The 21,066-nt window shown below is 40.0% G+C and overlaps 1 protein-coding gene across 1 annotated transcript; it reads right to left on the bottom strand.

Moving 5' to 3' along the window:
- Positions 1-762: 762 nt before the first annotated feature.
- LOC311495491 (GRAM domain-containing protein 4-like) lies at positions 763-20,979 on the bottom strand. The gene is made up of 19 exons (XM_084554960.1): positions 20,898-20,979; positions 14,878-15,114; positions 14,675-14,780; positions 12,916-13,036; positions 12,709-12,776; positions 12,472-12,604; positions 12,204-12,229; positions 11,672-11,763; positions 11,427-11,518; positions 9,896-9,944; positions 9,472-9,543; positions 9,342-9,385; positions 9,143-9,252; positions 8,100-8,254; positions 6,607-6,754; positions 5,833-5,926; positions 5,128-5,218; positions 4,646-4,714; positions 763-3,362 (listed from the first exon to the last, which is right to left on the bottom strand). Exons 2-19 carry the CDS (start codon positions 15,061-15,063, stop codon positions 3,261-3,263), a joined length of 1,758 nt encoding a protein of 585 aa, XP_084411086.1. The 5' UTR covers positions 15,064-15,114; positions 20,898-20,979; the 3' UTR covers positions 763-3,260.
- Positions 20,980-21,066: the final 87 nt, after the last annotated feature.

The following is a 21,066-nucleotide window of genomic DNA, read 5'->3' on the forward strand; positions in this document are numbered from 1 at the left end:
AACGAGCCTGTTTTTCCAATGTAAGGAGTAGACAGTACAGATATTTGTGTACAAATGTAGGGAGTAAAAGTAAAAAGTCGTCAGAAAAATAAATACTCAAATAAAGTACGGATACCTGAAAAATCTACTCAAGTACAGTAACGAAGTATTTGTACTTCAGTTCGTTACTTCCCACCTCTTATTTTGAAGGGGTCTGTGTGTGCTTTGCGTTAACGTTCAGCCATAGCATTACTACTTGATGTATAAGGGCTTATATGATTAAACTGTGGTGCAGTGAGGCATATAAATTTGGTTCCGGCTGGGTTTTCTCAGCACCCACCTTGATTCTGCTTAAGCTACTGCAGAGACAGAGTGACCAGAACTACACGAGTCCTCTGCAGAGATGTGAGACCATCTCAACAGCACTTCATCAATAATGTAGAAAGTTCACTATTAAAGGGCATGAAGTTTCTTTAGGCTTTCAGAACAGAGTACTGAATTAAAGGGGATTGGATATATTCTGAAGCAATTGTGAATAAACAATAAATATAAATGTATTGTTTTTAATAAATATGTTGTTCATAGTACCAACCTTTCACTCTTTTTAATATTGATCAGAGTATTTTGTGTTGAACGGCAACCTGCGTCAAGATGGTGACACCAACAGGCTGAAGGGGGTAGGGCCTACTGCACAGAAACAACACAATACTGTGAGAGTATTTGATTTTACTTAGATTTATATATATAAAAAAAATCTACAGCACATTTTACCAACACACATAATACCACTGTAAAACATGTTTGTACAATAACACCATGTTATAAAACCCTTTAAATGCAAAACACACTACAGGCCGGCAGAAATGCTCACAGAGATGACGTAAACATGAGAACAATGAAACCTGAGAAACCACAAACAAAAGGAGGGGCGCTAAGAGCTGAAGCAAAGGAGGAAGTCAGCAAACACATAAAACCATTCAGACGGAGGCAACATGGTGTGAGCAGTTGGCATCGATGTTATAAAATGAGACGGTACAAAGTTTTTAGGCGGCGACAAAATGAAAAACTACAAAAAGAGAAAAAGAAGCTTTGAGTGATGATGAAAACTGACAGAGAACGATTTACTGGAACTGTGTAGTTCCTGTGCAATTTTCCTTTTACCTATATTTGTTCTGTAATCAGCTTAATTTAGTTTATGGACAGTGTGTTCAATTAGTGGACAGCATTGTTGTTCAGAAATCATAGTCAATCATTTCAATCAATAACATCTGATAAGACAGAAAAGTAACAAATGCTGAAATGAAGATCACAAAGCAGTTACGGGCCGGTTATGATCAACAGGAGCACGGAGGCCATTTTAAGACTGATATTACAGTTAGCTGGCTCGCAAACAGCAATCATTTATCATTTGTGTCACACTTAAAATGCTTGACAGGTGTCATGGAGAAAAAAACAACATTTGGCAAATATGTGCCATCAAATCAACCAAATACATATGTGTTTCAGAAGATCACATACATATTGACCTAAATCTAAAAAATGATGGTGTATTGTTAAAAAAACATTTATCTTTCCTTTTACAGATTCCTTACCAAAAAGAAATAAGTTTCAGTGTCTTATCTTGTTTTGCTTCAGCTAACTTGCTTAGTTAGCTTATTTAGCATGGTGAAATGCTAAATTTGGAACAAAAACATTTGAAGTCAGTGTGTGGCATATGTTTTTTTTTTGTTTTGTTTTTTTTTCGTGGCGTATTGATGACAGAAGAAAACTGAACAAAAAGCATAAACTGATAAAACAGAATGTTTACAAGTTCTCTGTTTGGTCAGCTTGGGTCTTGTAGCTTTTAGCCCGAACTAGCTAAAAGATGAGCTAACCTTTGTGGTTTAAACTGAATTAAATAAATAACACAAAATAGCTGTTGAACATTCATATTGAATACATACAATACAGAAGACTTCCATCACATAAAAATATCAATTGATTGTAAGGCTTAGTTGCAGTACAATACACAGTCAAATAGCATTTTTACAATTCCCTGAAGACATCAATGAGATTTAGACATGTTTATCTACTAATAGTGTAATATATACTGTATGTTGGTGGTAATGAAGGTCTTTGTCTGGTCTGCAGCGTTATTTATTTGTAGAAAAGAAACTATATATATAAAAAAAAATAAGATTTTTTGCTCCTTTAACATGAGAATAGGAAAATGCTTTCCTTCCTTTCTGATCTGAATATTTCAGTTTTGAACTGTACCAAGACATCTAAGTGATTAGATTAAAAAAATAATAATAATAATTAAACATCTTTATTCAGGTCTCCTGGGTTATTTTATGTCATTTCATTAATAACAAGAAAAAACTTACAAGCAATACCATCATCCCTGTTGCTAAGACTTGCCTCTGTGATGTGTGGCTGCAGCATTCTTTTTGACATGTAATGAAGTGCTTGTTTAATCGTTAAATAAAAAAATCCAGTTATCTATTTCAGTTTGTGCAAGACCCTATCTTTAAATGTCATGTTTAATGTGATTTACAGTTAAAAAGCTAAAATATTCAGGTTACAATAACATACAAAACAGAATTGTGTCTATTAATTCAGAAGATGATTGTAGTTTTTGATTGATAAGTGATTGCAAACATTCATTTATAATCAAAATCTTCTGCTAATGGAGAAACCATTTCACATTTGCACGAACACATTATGTAGTAAACCTCTCAGTGTAAAAGACCTCAGTGGAAGTAAACTGAATTAGACCGATTACACAGTCATGTGACACAGCAGCTGACTGGCGTTACTGGTAACAGTATCTGTGATGATAAAAACCAAACGCATCAATCTTTTTAGATCACCTCCTGGTTTTTCCTTTAAAGAAAAACTGTCTGTAGTTTCCCTGCAGACGTTTAGGCCTACCAACGTCTGTAGCTTAGCAGTAATCTAAGAAGTGAAAGGACATGTGGCTGGAAACTATGCAACCTTTTACCAAAACAGATTTGTATTGGTTGGGAGCTTGGTGAACTGAGGCATGATGTTCAGTGGTCTGCTGTGGGGGAGCTTTCTGTAAAAATGTTCAGAAACAGTGACTGGCTGATTCTAACATGAAATCAGCCACTTCACTAAAGTGAAGTCAAATCGAATTGTTTCCATTGATGACTGACAAGGAAATCCTATAAAAGCAGACCAGCAGCTCCGAAGGGAGGCAGCCGCTTTAGAAGATGTCAGTGGTGAAGAAAGTGGAACAGTCCTGTTTGTGTTAAGGCTGCCATCCTGTGAAGGCGTAACTATGTTTCTGGGTTGGTGGCTGTGGTAACAATCTTCATGTACTGAGTGAAGATGGCCTCGAACGCCTCGTCTCGGTGCATCATTGCACCAAACACCATCGGCTGGAACAGAACAGAGGAATGTCAGATTCAGCATCAGCAAAGAGGAAGCTTTTCTCACTTGGCTACACTTATACCTCAGTATTTATGCTATTTATGTGAATATACATCTGTCTATCATTACCAATGATAATGTTCACAATGTGAGTGTGTCACTCATTTACATTCATCTGTCACTGCTACAAATCTCTAACTTGGGTTCATCAGAAAATATAACTTATTATTTATGACCCCAAATGTCTGAGACAGGTGGTTTAGAGACTCTCTAGTGTTCGTGATTTTGTAAATTCTGTATTGGTTATAAAGCAGCAGACTAGATGTCTGACTAGTCCACTTTTGAATCATGCATCAAAAGCACAAATCAAGAATTGAAGTCTAATCAAATTTAAAGGATAGTTTGGTTTCCTTAAAGTGCTGTTGTAAGAGGTACTTATCCAGTACTGGTGTGGTATGGAAACCAAGCAATGAACTGCTGTTAAAGGGGTCAGTCTCAAAACTCCTGCAAGGTAAAATTACTTTTTCTCAGTGTAGTCTGGCAGCTTTGAAGAGACTTATTTAATGGCTACAACTCCCTGTTGGAAAAGTCTGTCTGATGGAGAGGTAAAGTGGTGATAATGTTCTAAATATAGTGTGCACTAAAACTGATATTGATTTTTGGTTAAAATACATTTTGCTCTGACCCCATCAACAACAGTTCATTGCTTGGCTCCAGCACCAGTACATCCGTCTGTTCTCTACACTGGGGGAGTGCCAGTCACCATCTACTGTAGGTAATATACTGAGCATGGAAAGGTACCTCCTACAACCGTCTTCAAAGATACTGATCGGTCCCTTTAAAGGTGATCACCTAGAAATAGTGTGAATTCTGAAATATTTCTTCTTTTCTACCTCTTTCAGTGTGTTCTCAGATCTTTGGACTTTTAGAGTAGTAGTTGCAAAGTACGTTGCAAATGAGGGCCCCACTCTTTCACTTATATAAGATCTACCACTCCCAACAGAACCCATGATGTATGATGTGAAAAGTTCGGACCACAGTAACAAGCGACTCATTACAAGCTGTTGGGACAGTTAACTGGAACATCTCTGTGCAGTATGGGTTACAAGTCCCAAAGGGACACACCACTGAAAATAGTTGAGGGCTGCTGGGCGAAGATCCAAACTGATCTGAATGAATGAACTTTTCATTTAATAAAATGCAAACAGGAGAGACTGGTCAATATACAGTATGAACTAATAAAGTAAATTACATCCTCCTGGCTGGGTCTCGATCATCACTGAGATCTTACCTTTTGAGTGGATGGTGTTGCAATGGAGATACCCATCCCAGATCCAGGCAGCACTGACAAAACTTTGTACTGTAAGGGAGAGAAAACTGAATTAGAATTAAAAAGAACTTCATTTGAACAAATCAGCATCAAATACTGAGACAAGTTTAGAGGGTTAGCGAGTTTCTGAAAATCAAAAACATGCGACAACAGAAAACTGATATATAACCATAGTTACACTAATAACTTCAAACCCAGCCTTACAGTAAAGACTTCTAGTTTTTGTGGACTTTAACAAACACACTTTCCTGATACACTCTAGACCACTGTGGGTTAAGAGTCAAGTGTCAAACATGCTTGTAAAAACAGCAGCAGAGAGGAGTAAACACTACAGAAGAGATCCAGTGGAGCTGGGTTGCTTCAGACCATGGAAAGTAAAAGTCACACCATGACCCTAAACGTTATCAACAGCAGGAACACACCAGTCTGCAGCTGACACGTACCTTCTGAATGTCAGTGATGTCCAGCAGTTTGATGACTTTGTTTCTCTTGGACGATCCGGACCTGGAGCTGGAGCTCTCAAAACACAGATAACTGGGCAGACAGAGGACAGTCAGTTAACTCCTACTCATACAGACTGGAACGGAGACCCGACACCTCACAAAATATGTTGCCACAAACTTTCCTAACTCTGCTAAGCTGCACCACCAACCCTACAAAGGTGTCTGTAATGTCTTTCTTTACAGTGAAGGTAACTTGCTTTGACACTATGTTATCTGATGCAATGAAACTCAACCATTTTAGGGGCAGCTTCTTTGTGGGTCCACTTCATTACACAGAACAAATCTCTCTGCAATTCTCCTTGCAATTAATACTGTAGCAAGGATGAAGCAGATTTGTGGATTAAACTGGTATAGTTCCAGTGAAATAAGACACTCAGGCTAATATATACATTTTAAGTATTTAGTGAAGAATTTATTTTAGTCTCTTAAAAAATTGACTCTTGAATAAAACCAATAAAGTCAAACATAAGCACATAAGTAATATCAGAAGACAGCCACCCAGTCAGAGGGCAACAGTGAACACAGCCATGAGCTCCAGACTCTGAGAGGAAGCTGTGTGAACAGGTGATGTGACTTTCAGTAGAGCCGTGTCACATCCTGGCTCTCTCTCTCTGTCTGTCTGCTCACTCCGTCCAGAGGACTTACTTCTCGGTCACGTAGAGGACTCCATTGCGGATGTAGTCTGTCGGTGTCTTTCTGTCTCTGTTGATGAGGCAGCAGCGCCAGCCGTTCTCACACACTGAACAACCACGATGACAGTAAAACACTTCAGGTCAGACAGGAGTTGACATCAACAGACGTTCAGAAACAGTTTAGTGTTCATAATCAGAGTTAAACTACTGACACTGTGAAGACTTAATGCTTAATGTTAACTCAATAAATCCACCTACATCAAACACACTGGAGCCTTCATTATCTACAACATAATAATAAAAGTAGAATGGAAGGTAGAGTCTTCAGCTTTCGGGCCCTTCTCCTGTTGAACCAGCTCCCAGTTTGGGTTCAGGAGGCAGACACCCTCTCTACATTTAAGGTTAGGCTCAAGACTCACATTTTTGATATAGTTAGGGCTGGACTGAACTATCCCTTAGTTATGCTGCTGAGCACCTGTCCTCTACTCTCTTCTCTCTTGCACCAAGCTCCTGCCCTCCTCTAAGTTCTTATCTATTTCTTCTCTCTAAGCATTTGTGTGCTACTACTATATAGCATGTTAATACCTCTCCATCTCCCTTTCTCTCTCCTCTTCCTTTCCCTCCTGTTCTCTAGAGATTTCAGGCCATGTTTTAGGCCAGATTTTGTAAAGCATCTTGAGATAATTTGTATTGTTATCGACACTATATAAATAAATTTTAACTGAATATAAAAACTGTTTTGTCACAATGGATTCTGTCTCTACAGTGTTGACAGTTCCTGCCTCACCTGTCAGAGGGCGCTCACTCTCCGGCAGGCTGAACACCTCGTGGAAAGCTCCCCTCTTGGTGCTGTAGTATCGTCCACCATCCTCATCTCGGCTGACGCCCACAGGAGCCGCTGCAGTGACGCTGCTCCTGCCCCCCGATGCAGGAACCTGAACCGGTGAACAGACGAGGGGCACGTACTGAATAATTAATACCATGTAAGTGTAAGAGCGGACAACCTACCTGTCCAAGTGTGTTCACAGCTGTTTACGAGACTGCGTCAGAGTTTTAATGTTCACCTTTTTATTTTGCTTCTGTGCGGCTGTTAACGCCTGTCTTAAGTCCTACTGGACACTGCTGTGATCATTACAGTCACAATATGAGAAAACAGCTTGATGACTTAGCTACTTGTAAATGTAAAGGTTGTCATAACCATGTGTAGACTATAGGAAATAACTGAACCATCACATTGATAGAAAACTGAAATCTAACAGACGATTCACATTAAGATCTGAGCTGCCCACATCATGAAAATTCAGGTAAATAGCAGAACTTGAGTGATGAACTGGCTTAGCCGATAAAAGCTTATTATATAGAGATCACTATAGGTCTATAAAAGAGCTCATGAAATACAAGAAATTATACGTTTCAGGTAGTTGGTTCTCCAGAAAGTAGTTTTCAACTGCAAAACAATATAGCTTATTGATTGATAGAACATTTAATATAAAATGCTTATTTATGTTTTGGATTGTGACAGCTAACAAAGGCCAATATACTAGTATATCTGATTATAACCATTACATATCCAAATAAAGTACTAATAAGGCTGAAAAAAATCCTTGGGCGACAAACCATCTTCCCCAATAAGCAGAAGTTTATTGACTGGATCCTACACTACCTGAACTTTGGCATCAGGTGTTACCAAATGTATGGCACAATATTTGTGCCCAAAAATTGAATTAGGCCTGCAAATTCAGGTGACGTCTGATCTATGTTTGTCCTGGGGGTGGTGCAAGAATAAAGGTCATTCAAGTCTAAAGAGGGGCAGAAGGGACATTTCTACTGACAATCTGAGCAGGAGGCGTTGTGATGTCTCCCTCTAGAACATAATTAGCAGACAGACAAACTATCACTATCACAAGCAGACAGCAGCTGCTTGGTAACACTCAATTAAATGCTCTATAACTCTCTAACTACAGCACATATTACTGACCTCTACTGTGACTGTAAATATAAAACACGCACACACATCCTACCTGTTCACACTCAGACAGCTGAGAGAGAAAAACACAACAACTCAGAAACCTGAAACCAGCCACTGGGTCCACTAAGAACTTCCGATGTTGCGCATAGGACAGTAACTCTGTCTCAGCAAGTGTTGGCTAAAAGATGATCACATAATATCAGCGCCGACGACGGTTATTTCCTCCTGTCACGTGATTCAAAGAAGAGAGCAACAGGCCGACTGACTTGAGACCAGTGCTATGGCTTGAGCGAGAGGGATTTTAGACTGACCCGTCTGCTGAGCGTGGTGTTGCTGCGCTCCTTCAGCTGCAGGTCAGTGGGTAAATTGGTCCAGATGATGTAGGGGGTGTCGTAGCGCTGCCTCAGCTTGGGACAACTCTTAAAGATGAAGTCGATGATGAAGAACTTGATACCTGCATACACACCTGAGGGGGAGGAAGATTCTGATGAGATATACTCAGAATCAATGAATGTCACTCCTACACCCAGTAATTCACAGTCTGGACAGCGAACACTGGGTCAGTCGGTCATCTAATTTAGGAGTATTTGTCTCCAAAACATGGACACAATCATGTAGCGGGTTCCTGCACTTTGTCTTTCATAGAGATAAACAGTCAAGCCTGAAACACACCCAAGGATGATACACATGTTTTGGGATTCAGTGTATTTCTAAGGATATCATCGTGGATAAATATGTTCATAAATCCACTTAGAGCTCATTAAAAAAGATGCTCATTAGGATTTCAATGCTTAAAAGAATCATTTGTTTTTTTTTACAAGTCAAAGTTCCTGTTCCTGTAAATATAAATTCGGAAAACTCCCCACATTTCATTTACTACAGTTATGTGTATGTGTGAGACAAGAAAATGTATCAACGTATAATAAAAATCCAGTCCTGCCTAGTGGTATTGCACCTCCATCAACCAAGTCACGTTGCAGTGTACATCCAGGTCTGTACGGACTTGACAATTTCTGTATCCAAGACGCCGAAGGACTTTAATAAAAGTGCTTTTGCATTGTTTGATTCTGTGATTTCACAAGAAAGCTGACCTTTGACCTTCAAATGTCATCGCTACATCACTGTATTTTATTAGATATTTGTGTGACATTTGTGTATATGTTGATTTAAGTCGAGGTATAGATAGTCAGATGTAGCTGTTGAAGGTGCCATCTGACTATCTATATCAGAGATGCAGTTATAAAGGTGGGTAATATAAGGTTTTTCATCTTATTTTCTCTCACTGACTGTGTTTTATTTTGTTGCTTGTTGTGTGGAGGTGTTCAATGGCGGTATGAAAGTATAGTTTATGTACCTATGATGAATCCCAGGAGTTTGTACGGCAGCAGGCATGAGGAGATGAAGGCCACCCACAGACCAACGTACAGCTTCTGAGTCAACTCCGGCTGAACCCACATGAACAGACTGTACACACACAAACACAGTGCATTAAGCAGATCTGGGAATGGACAATCACTTACAATCAGGAATGAAGTGTGTGCAGACAAACTCACTTCTTTATTTTCTCCAGGATGTTGGCCATCTTCCCAAACAGATTCTGCAACGATGTGACAAAAAATTAAAAACCAGTGTTAAGGAGACATCAGCTATGACTTAAAGCCTCTGACTCCGTCAACGTCTCACCTGAGCTTTCTGAGCGACATCCAGAACCAGCTGGAACTTCTCAGAGACTGTAAGATCTTCTTTAGGAGGCTCCTGGAAAACGAGACAGAGTGATAAATATATAATACACTGGTGCCTGTGAGCTGCAACCCAACCAGAACACCTGATATTAAAGGAACCACTTGTGATGTATTTTAATTTCATTCAATTTTATATAAACATTGTCAAAAACAATACAACTTGTCACAAGACGCCTTACAGAAACCAGTCTGAAACAACCAGTTCTCCCCCGTTTTTACTGCACACCTGTCCAGCAGGTAGAGCTATTTGACTGTCAGATCAGCTGCAGCCTCCAGTGTCATTGGGCCATATTCTAATGGATATTTTTTATTTATAAAGAGACTCAAAGATGAATAGACCCCAGGAGTAAAAAGAGATTTCTCACCACTGGCTCTGAGATTTCAGGTACGATGCTCCACTGGATCCTCCAGCCTCTGAATGTAGAGAACCATGGAAACATACAGGTACATATGAGATTATTTCACACTCAGTACAGATCTACACTGGGATATTCCTTCATTACTCTGTCATCTGTGTTTGAACACAGACTGTGTTCCAAACGAGCTGTCAATGCAAGTAAAACAGGCCATATCTATGCAGTAGTTACAAAATAGACCATCAGAGAGAAAGTAGGGACATCAGGAGTGAACAAATCAAGCTGAGGACTTTCTGAAAAACAAAAAACAAAAAAAAACCCAGAACATTTGGGTGAGCTGAGCAACATAAAAAGACCTGGATATCCACAAACAACAACAGTGATGGATGATCTGCAAAGAGGCTGAGAAGTGCAAACCATTTATATACCCGAAAAGTGTAAAGACCACATTAGACTTTGCAAAAAAAATCTGAAAAAGCCAGAGCATTTCTGGGCAGACGAAACCCTGCATCTGGAGTGACCACTTGTTTCCAAACACAGTTCTGTGCTCTATGGGTTGGCTGATCTCAACCCGACTGAGCAGCAATTCACTTGCTGAAGACAAAACTAATGGTAGAAAGACCTACAAACAACAACTGTAGACAACTGCAGAAAATTCCTGGCACAGTGTCATAAAGGAGGACCCTGTTCTTTGGTGACATCCATGGATTCAGCAGTCTAGGCAGGCATTGCAGAGGACACCAACATCAAGTTTAATCAGGAGGACATTAATGGAGATATGTTTGGCCTTTTTAGACTGTACAGTTCATGCTGAGGAGGACAGAAGTCTCAACACTGATGTGAATAGTAAACCTGAACACAGATCAGCATCTATGATTTGATTCCCCCCACGCTCTGGAACGCACACGGGGGGACATCAGAACCGTACAGCATCGAGATTGTACCCACAAGGACAGACGGTAAGGAGAAGGAAGAAAAACACATCAAACAAACACTCAGAACATCAGAAGAACATGGGTGTTGTTAACAGACTCTAGTCATGTGAGTTTCAGGTGGGCAACCCTAACAGATGTTCCTATTTAAACCCTAACTTCCCACCAGTCATTTAGAACTGAATCCAACAAAGGTTCAAAAAAGGCAACTGGACTTGTAGAGGTTTAGGTTTTAGGTTCAAAAAAGGCAAGTCCAGTTGCCTTTTTTGAACCTTTGTTGGATATACCATGACGTGGATGACTGAGAACCTTCACAGACATTTAGAACTGAAGCTATTTAGATGAGTATGAAAAAATCTTTAAGAAACCCTACATGTTCAGTCGCCCTGGTTTCTGCTTGTTTAGTTTTTTTTAGATGTCCAAACATATATGGATCTAACTGTATAAAGCATCCATTATGTCACTGTTACAGCAAAGTACAGTGTCTGGATGGAACATGGGTCTTATTTATAGTCAGACAGAAAAGTCAAGAGCGGTGACACCATTTACATCTGGTTCTGAGTCTGTCTGATTGATTGATTGATAGAGTGGGCAGAGCTTGCACTGACTTGGAAATGAGGTAATTCAAGGAGAGGCGGAGGATGGCGAGAAACAGGAACATGGGGACAGCCCAGCCGCGCCACGCTGCAGACATGTAGACCTACAGAGAGAGAGAGAGAGAGTAAGCGCACAGATTTTTTGTGGCAGCACATCTGTATGTGTTTTATGTGTGTTCACTGGAATTCCCATTTGGTAGGTGTATTAAAATCCACCTTTGGAAAGCCACAACTGTCCTTAGAGTGAGTGGACTCACAATGAAGGCGATGCCCGACGTGTAGACAGAGTACCAGCTGGACAAGGCAGAAAGGTTCCTCATGAAGTTGGTCACAGGTCTGAATCCACGTTCTGAAAACAACAGCAACAAAGACTGACCAATCACGACAAAGAAAACATCCTCTCTGTTTTTGTGCGCCTCTGGGTAGAACCATGAGAGACAGAAATGACATGCCGTCGTGTAAATAAGGTAAATAACATCAGGCTATTTAGTTTGTTTACTAAAAGAACAATGTATATACCTGTTCAATAGGAAAGGAGACCTTAAATGACTTCTGTTGTGATCTGGTGCTATATAGAAAATATAATTAAATTGACTTTTAAGGGGGGACAGCGGGTGCCATTTGTGGGGACCGGGCGCCCCCCTAATATAATGGTAGGGGAAGTACTGCTATGTGTATGCTTTCAGTGTTAAACAGAAAAATAAAGCATGTAAGCTGCATTATCTGGAACATGTGACCAGAGGTATGTAGAACATCCAAGTTAGGATTGCTAAAAAAAAAAATACTCACTGAGCCGTCTCATGTTTTCAGTCAACCTGCGGATCAGTAATTTAGATTCAGATAAATATCACTTTAACACAACACAAATATAGAGGTTGTACATAAAATCACTCAATATTTATTTGTTAGATACAATATTTAGTTGCTTAAAGTCAATGTGATAGTAAAACATCTGTCAGCACAGGTTCAGAAAATTACTCATTAAGCAAAAACTGCTTAACATCACAGTTCTGCTTTGTTCAGAAGACTTCTGGACATTTTCTAGAGTCCTCCTCACCTCTTGGCACTCAGCGGCTCATCCGTCTCCACCGTCGGCTCTTCTGGTTGGAAGCGGAAGTCTTCGATATACACACCAAAACGGTCGTAAAGCCATTTCAGGAAACTGCTGGACAGAGTGTCCTTCTGTTTGTCTGAAGGGTGAAAAAAGAGTGTGATGAAAATACAAGATCAGTCAAAAGAGCAGAGGTAAAGAAAAACAGAGAACATCTACTAGAAGTGAGCGGGTGCAGCTCACCTGTACTGATTCCAGCAGGTGGAGGAGGAGGTGGGGCTTTAGGTGTCTGAGAAGGTGAGTCTTCAAGTCTGTAAGGAGACAGAAATGATCAGTCCATGAAAAAAACACAAGAACAAGGCTTTCTGTCAGTTCTCCCAAAGCCTTCAGTCAGTCTCCCTGGTCCTTCAGACCAGCTTATTAAATAAATAGATATTTTAAACAGCCCACCTGGATCTCAGGGCTTCATTGATTTTCTGCTCCAGCTCGATGCGTCTGCAGCGCTCCTTCTCCAGCTCCTGTTTCAGTGAATCCACATTGGACTCCTCTTTCAGTTTCCTCAGCTCCTCCTCTGAAACAGAAGCAGGCCACATGATGACAGTAGCAAACAACAAAGTGTACTCTGTACTTTACTTTATATTCGGTTGGGTAAATCAGTAAATAATAGAGCGCAATATAACCTACAATAAAAGTGCGATATTCCTCTGTACTATACAATATAATATTAAAGTACAATAAACGTATCAAAGAACTGTTTAAAAGTACAGTAGTAGCTGCTACTGCAATAACATCCACGTCCAAGGAGGGCAGATGAAGCAGCAACTGCTCGCGGTCTTAAACCAACTCTAGAATACAGATTCTTTCAAAAGAAGGTAGGTAAAAGGTAAGGTAAAAATGTGAAATTGTGGCTGCCGGAGTCATGCAGCCTCTGCATCACTGGCAGAATTACAATATAATACAAGTCTTCCCTAATGACCGTATTGCAACAAGATAATTGTATATTTCCTATAATATATCGCTTCATATGTTCAGATTTTATGTGGGCTTTGAAGGAAAGTCACAGATTTGGCCTAAAGCTTCTCCAGGTTGTATGCTTCTAGGTGTCCCTACAGATGAGAAGCACCCCCATAACATGAAGCTGCTACCGCCATGCTTCACTGGAGGGAAGGTATGAGCAGGTGATGAGCAGTTCCTGATGTTCAACAGATTTAGTGCTGCCATTTAGTTCTCCCATCTCTAAAGAGGACATTCAAACCTCTGTTAGCTCTATGGCTGATGAGTTTTTGATCACCCTGACAAAGGCACTTCTTGCTTAGTTACTCAGTTGGGCTGGGTGGCCACAAGTCCTGATGGTTCCAAACTTTTTCCATTTCACAGTTATTGAGGTCACCACGCTCCTGCAAACACACTTAAAATGGTTTCATACTCTTGCCCTGATCTGTACCTCACCGCAATGTTATAGTTGAGGTCTGCAAATGCGCGTGCAGCGGTGAACCCAGTTAAACTCAGCCCGATCAGCTCAGTTTGCCACACGTTGACCCCATAATTAAAACCAAAAGGACGCACCGAACCACGATTTGCAGCAGCAGCAAAGATTCTGATATATTTTTAGAAATTTCAGTTTTTGACTTTTCGCTGTCAGATTGTCATCTTTGGTGTAGATTGTGGGAACATTTTAATTTGACATGTTAATTTGATCCATCTGACTGTGTGGACCCAGGGTCATGACATTTGACTTTAGTTAACACTGGCTGCAGCCAATGGAAGTCAAAAGTACTCAACTGGAAATTGTAAAAAAACGAGAAAAGAAGTGAAAGCATGAAAGCAATAAAATATGATATCAGAGGTTCATTTAATTCCTTTAAATATGATTTTTACTTTCACTGGCAAACATGAGTCTCTCAGCTATGTGTGCGTGTGTCAGATGAGGTCAGCTCAGTTATTAATAGCTGTGAGTATTACATAAAGGGGCAAATATTGACGGATTACCCAGAATCCTATTGTGTTGTGGGTTATTTGACTCTGATGGTGAGCTGATGTGAGGAGCTCTGATGACCTGATGTCCAGTCAACACACACACAATTCCGGCGCAATTTAAAAGTGCACTTCACTCCTTTTTTCATATTTTCAAATGTGGAAGTGAAAGAAGCAACCTTTACTCAGGTTTTATTTATATATTTAAAACATGTTAAATTCACAAAATACTCACGTAAGAAGTGTTTCTCTAACAAGGCAATTTCTAAGTGACCTTTGACCTCATTTAAGTCTGTCCTTGGATCTTCTTGGAGAGCTACAGAACATGGTCCTGGGCCAGCCTTAACAGAAAACAGTAAACAAAATCAGCAACGAGAAACTAAACAGGAACAAATTAAAGCAAGTAAAAATAGACATTTTCTCTGCGTGTCTCTGCACCTGAGGCTCGCTCTGCTGCTCTCCCTCCACATCCCTCAACTCTTCCGTCTCTCTGAGGGAAATTTGAGGTTTAATCACAACCTCCTCTCCACACTCTGTGTCTGACGTGTTGGGCGACTCGGCCAGATCCAAGAATTCGTCCCGTCTCTGGCCCCGGAATCGGATCTTGTCCAGACGCTTCCGCATGGTGGACGCCACGGAGTCAGGTCTCTTATCTGAACATGACCGACGCCAGAGCTACAGAGAGCAGAAGACAGGATGAGGAAAACAGAAGAAGAAATGCTACACAACAAATCTGTGGAAACAAGCTGTGTTTCCATGGTGACTGTCAGTCCCATTTGCAGCCAAGCTTGCCTCATGGCTATATCAACAACTAACTGGTAGATGACCATAAATCTAAATCGGTAGAAACACAAAGTATTATATGGGTATGTTTCTGACCTTGGTGATCCCTTGACATTTCTTCTAGCTCTAGTGAAGTTAACATTGTTTTCTTTTATCTACATATTTCAACCACTAGATCGACTGCATTAAATTTACAACACATTCATAATCCACAGAGGATAAACTCTACTAACTTTGACATGTCATCATTCACAAACACTGGGTCATAAGTTACATAGGTTACAAACAACCTGGAAGGCATTTCTATCAGTGTCAACTGTACTCACTACTTACTGCTACTTAGCAAATGTTAGCATGCTAACCCACTAAACTTAATCAGCATTTAGTTCATCGCTCGCTGTATCCAACAGCCCTACAGAGTGGAGTTAACAGTCTCCAGTCTTGCTAGAAGCTCTGTGAGGCTCTAAGTAGAAACAACGATGCTTTAAGCTAAATGCTAACACCAGAATTCCATGGTTCCATGGTTCTATATTTGATTCTATGGTACATGATATGTTTAGTTGCCAACCAACTAATAAGCTGATGTTTAGTGTAGAATGTTTACAATATTCAATATCTTAGTTTAGCATCACAAAAGTATAGTTGAAGCGAATGTGAATTGCAGGTACTTAGTCCAAAATCAAATATGATATTGCCAAGTAGAAATTAAACTGATTTTACAACAACCCATCCAATAGTTCTGGAGATATTTCAGCTTGGAACAAAGTGGTAGACAAACTGACGGATATAACCGACTCGAATCCAACTAAATTTAAAAGAATAGCGAATACGAACACAAGTGAACTGAATCAGGACTGTCTGAATCAAAATGGAATGAAAATGCAGAAATCTGCACACAGGTACCTCAAAAAAGAACCTAGCAGAAATCTAGGACCAATGGACTGGAAGTGAAGCTGCAGCTGGACGAAAAGCAAAAACTACAGAAAATGTCTAAGACATTGAAACAACTTCTACTTCTACTTAGTCTTGTGGCTGACCCGCATGGGAGTGATCAAAGTCTATTTATCCTGGGATGGTCTGTTTTCAACACATCAGCCTACTCATACGGAAACTCACACACACACGAAGTGGCCAATCAGACACTGATCATTGTAGTGTTTGTTCAGGGAGGAGGACTGTTTCATCATATGTTGAGTGTTTAAAATAAACTTACCAGAGCAGCTTGTTCGCCTAACTTGGCATACAGTGTCAATACTCAAGGAACACCCAGCCTAAAATTAGCCATAACATCTACTGTAGAGTTGCAGTTTGGATTTTCTGACTTTGACTTTTGTGATTGCTCACAAAATGTCAGAAAAGCTCCCTCGCCGGTTTTGTGATTTAAGAAAAGTGGTTGCTGTAACACTGCAATTTCCCATTTATCTGTCCTAGGATGCATCATGTGTCTGACCAACCACCCAACATCAAAGATAATCAATTTAAAGTATACAGACAGAAAGAAGTTCAAAATACTCTACTGTCACCGCCAACTGACTGATCGATTAATCAACTACCGTAATCATTTCTAAGAAAAACAACCACTCGTCCTTTTCCATGATGCCATGAACTATATTGACAGTGTTTCACCACCTCCAGCCACCTGCAAAAGAGGAGCCAAAAATAATATCTTGCAGAAATGGCCACTGCAATCTTTTACTGTTGAGATGTGATGAGGCACAGGCAAAGACATGGCTTCGAGATCCCACCTATCGTCCAGCCCAATTGAAGCACACACCCCTTGGACTTCACATAGAGTGCTTATCAATACCAATTATACAAACTTTGGATTTGTGTTGTGGTTGTTTGGGCTTGACAAGTTTGATTCTGAAGCACAGACTCTGGAGGACACAGAATGCTCCTTGTGAAATTAGAACAGCAATGTAATGCATTCTGGGATACCTGGCATCACCTTCCACCCAGTGCATTGTCTATAAAATGGGCAGGGTGAGAATAAATTCAGGTATTTGGACTGCACTTGGTCAGATTCATAACTTGAATTAAAACAGAACTTGTACTGCGACTGGTGATGTTTCACAATTCCACAAGAACCTTTGCTTGCTGTACCCTTATCAAGTTCACTGGTAACTGCTTCTTGCCTAGCTAGCTACATATCAAGTACCTTTTCCCTGTAAGGGTTCAATACCTCATGTTTTTTTTTACTTTATACTGTACTGAGTACATTGTTCTTTGTATGTATCACAAAATCACTGTATAAAATTTACCCTAGACAAGGTTTTGTGACAGTATTATAGCATGAGGTACAATGTTATTCTCTTGCCTAATTAACAGTGCTAAAATAACAGTGTAGAAACCACAAAGGCCCAAATTTAACTTGCTAAACTATTATGCTATACAAGTTATGTCAACCGGCGAATGTCCCATTTTATTGTGACTATTGTTTCACTCTCCATCTAGAAAATGAGAGCTAAAGCAAGCACGTGCAAATTGGGTCAGATGGCAAGAACACCCAGATGCATACTGGCCATTCCAGGTGGCTAAATACCTTCAGTCAGCCGCAGACATAAAGGCTAAATGTGATTCATGGACAAATCTTTTTTTAGAAAGCTGCAGGGAGGCACCACAAGCTGTCTCGAAGCACTCCCTTATGTGTGAATCCTTGAATCGCCACAACAGAGTGCCACAATAGCTACATTACTGGATCATTCTCCAGGTTTAATGCTGCTCTAAACGGGTTAATCCATTGGTTTTCTGTTGCTTTTTCAAGTAAGTTCACATTAGGTAGAAACACTGAAAATAATCTATATAATAATGTGTAACTCCTGGCCTGGTTCATACTATTTTCCTTCTGAATTGCACGCATTTGAATAAGATCAAATGTACATTTAATTTGATATTACCATACAACGTCATAAAAAGACACAGGCTTCACTTAGCAAACCCCTGAGAACCCTAGAGGAGAGGAATCAGAAAGAGATTTCTGTTATCTGAGAACAAAACAACTCTGGTCATTTTTCAAGATGCCAGTTTAAGGTCAGATTTTGTATGTTTTAGTAGGTCAACTGATGGTAAATTCAGTTGTCCAGTCAGTAGGTAGTCACTCAATAGTCTGCAATCCTGTCAGTTTAAAATCTCTCTGTAAATACATGTTCAGTCACCAAACAATAGACACTCTGGCTTTCTGTCTGTCACTAATGTGTCAATCAACCAGTCAATCGGAGTCTCACACATCGCAGTAATGATTACAAGCGGTCAGACCAGTCAGAGTATTTGTCTCTCACTCAACAGACAGTCACTTCTGTTCAGACTGTAACAATCAGAAGCAGTCAGACCAGTCACATAGCTCACTAATCATCAGAGTGAACACACCTCTAGTCCTCCACAGCTAAACAGAGCGGGGCTGTAGCACCTGTAGTGTACATCCAAACTCAAAGGTACTGGTTACTGTGACAACAAAGACCAGCATCTCACCAGCTTCCATTTCCATGTAATTTGTGTATTAGTTTACCTGCTCATTACAAATCTTGGCATATACACATTACAATGTTTCCCCGACCATTATATTAGCCCCCCCAACAGCACCCCCTGCCCCCCTTGAAGGTCAAGTTAATTGTATTTAATTTTATTTTCTAAATAGCACCAGATCCCAACAGAAGTCATTTAAGGTCACCTTTCCTAAAGAACAGATCTATACCTTGTTCTTTTATTAAACAACTAAATAGCCTTATGTCATTTATCTTATTTACACAATGGCATGTCATTTCTATTCCTACACGGTTGCGTGTTTTTACAGTTGTCCTCTCCACTATGTATTGTGCACAGTGGAGTTTCGCCCTGATGCAGTCACACACGTGAGGGCACTCCCAACAGCGGACAGAGCGCACGTCTGGAAATATGTCAAATCAACCCCCTGAAAAAAAATGTTTCAATGTTTAATTCAGTGTTTAACAGTCCAGTGTCATCCGCATCATTACCACCATTACCCACCCCCATCCCCTCAAAGCCGCCACATCATCATTAATATTCCTAGCCACAGAAGAACTGGTACCCTGAGTGGGGTCAGCGGAGGTTTTGGTCATTTCCACTAACAAAAAAGTCAGGCTAACTAGTTTTCTTTGTGATATGATACAGTAGATTAAATATCTGTACACTTCAGAGTTCATACAGCTGCTTCTGTCTTTTGTCACATGGTCACTGAGTTTTACAAATGACCATTCTGTATACTTAAGATCATGAGCTGTTCCAAGCCTTCTCCATACGTCATCCCTTCATTGTCCTCAGTTTTATCAGTTCAAGGAATGCTGTTGCACAACTGCTTTGGCTTTTTTGAGATGTCTTTGGCAAAGTCTTATCTGGCATTTCTATTCTTGATGAATGAAGTTTTCACTCTTCTTATGTACCTGAGCTCAGAAACTGTTTTAAAATGCACAAATGTCCCTTGAAATCATCCCCCAAACTGCTTAAATAATAAAGAAATAATAAAGGGGTACTCCACATCTGTCCATGAAACAGTATTTGAGTCAGTTGTGCAATTACACTAGGTCCACTGAAAAGCGGGACAAAATATTAATGAGCTATAGGTCTTACATCTTTCCTCCTATCTGGATATGTACACCCTCAAATTACTGTGAATCTGCACTTAAAACCAAGCAAAATCAACAAAAACTGTGTTAGTGTCCAGAAACATCTGGACCTAGCAGTGACTCATGATGCAGCAATTCTGCTGTTGGCTGTTTGCTCCACAACACCATCAGGATGACAATGAACAAGAATTATATGTTCAGTAAAAATACTATAAAAGCAAGACAATGTTACAAGTAACTTTTTATTATTTGGCCTTCAGTTAAGAAGTTCCCATCATAATGTTGCGGTGATTGTGTCCTGTTTAAATAAACATTTGGTCTTATTAACAACTCAGCCTATATGTGAACACACAATGTAAACTTTCTAATAAGTTATTGGGATTGCAGTTATGAATGCTAGCATGACATTAATAAACTTTTAAACTTGATCTAAATGACCTTAAATTAAAAAGCTAAAATAAGCGGATTTTCCACAACATGGTAAAACAAAATGTTCTCCTTATTAATGGCAAATACTGATCTATGAAGCATTAATAGTCGGTTTAACAAAGTGGAATGAAAAGAAATCTATTAATAATAGCTTATAAACCCCTCATGAATCCTCATCATCTTTGTTAGGGTCTGCAGCCCATTCATAATATTAAAGAATAACACGAATTTCCAGTACTGCAACTAACAATGAGTTTTAATACTGATATAATTCTTTATATTAATCAATATTATGTTTTTAAATATCAGAAAATAGCTTGCTATCTCATCAGATAGCATTATCCTCACATTTCAAAAGCAGCAAATTTCCTCATTCTCTAAACGGATCCTTTGATTTGCAAAATCACTACCAGTTCATTTTCTGTCAGTCATCTAATGATTATCACTGGGCATCTAACACTTAAGTAAGGCTTTCTGACCTCCAGACAGACTCCCACCTGAACCGTGACAGCCAATCAGCAGCAGCCCACCTGCGGACCTCAAGGAGGATCTACAGGAACACGGTAGGTCCGCGGAGCCCAGGTTGGACTCACCTGGATACCTCAAAGGACCGCTACAGAGAGGATATTGGCAGTGGGGAAGATGGGAAGAGATGAAGTTTCTCACCTTGGAAACGAGGATGAAGCAAACTTTCCCCTCCTTCTGCCTTTCCAAGCGGATCAATGCCCGCTGGAAATACCCGCTCGTGGGCCGCTCCAAATCGGACCACGCTTCTTCGAGGCGCGCTCCAGATTTGTCTTTGTCCTTTGTTCCAATAGTTTATCCAGACGTGGGG

Source organism: Chelon labrosus, assembly GCF_963514085.1.
Source record: "Chelon labrosus genome assembly, chromosome: 11".
NCBI lineage: Eukaryota > Metazoa > Chordata > Actinopteri > Mugiliformes > Mugilidae > Chelon > Chelon labrosus.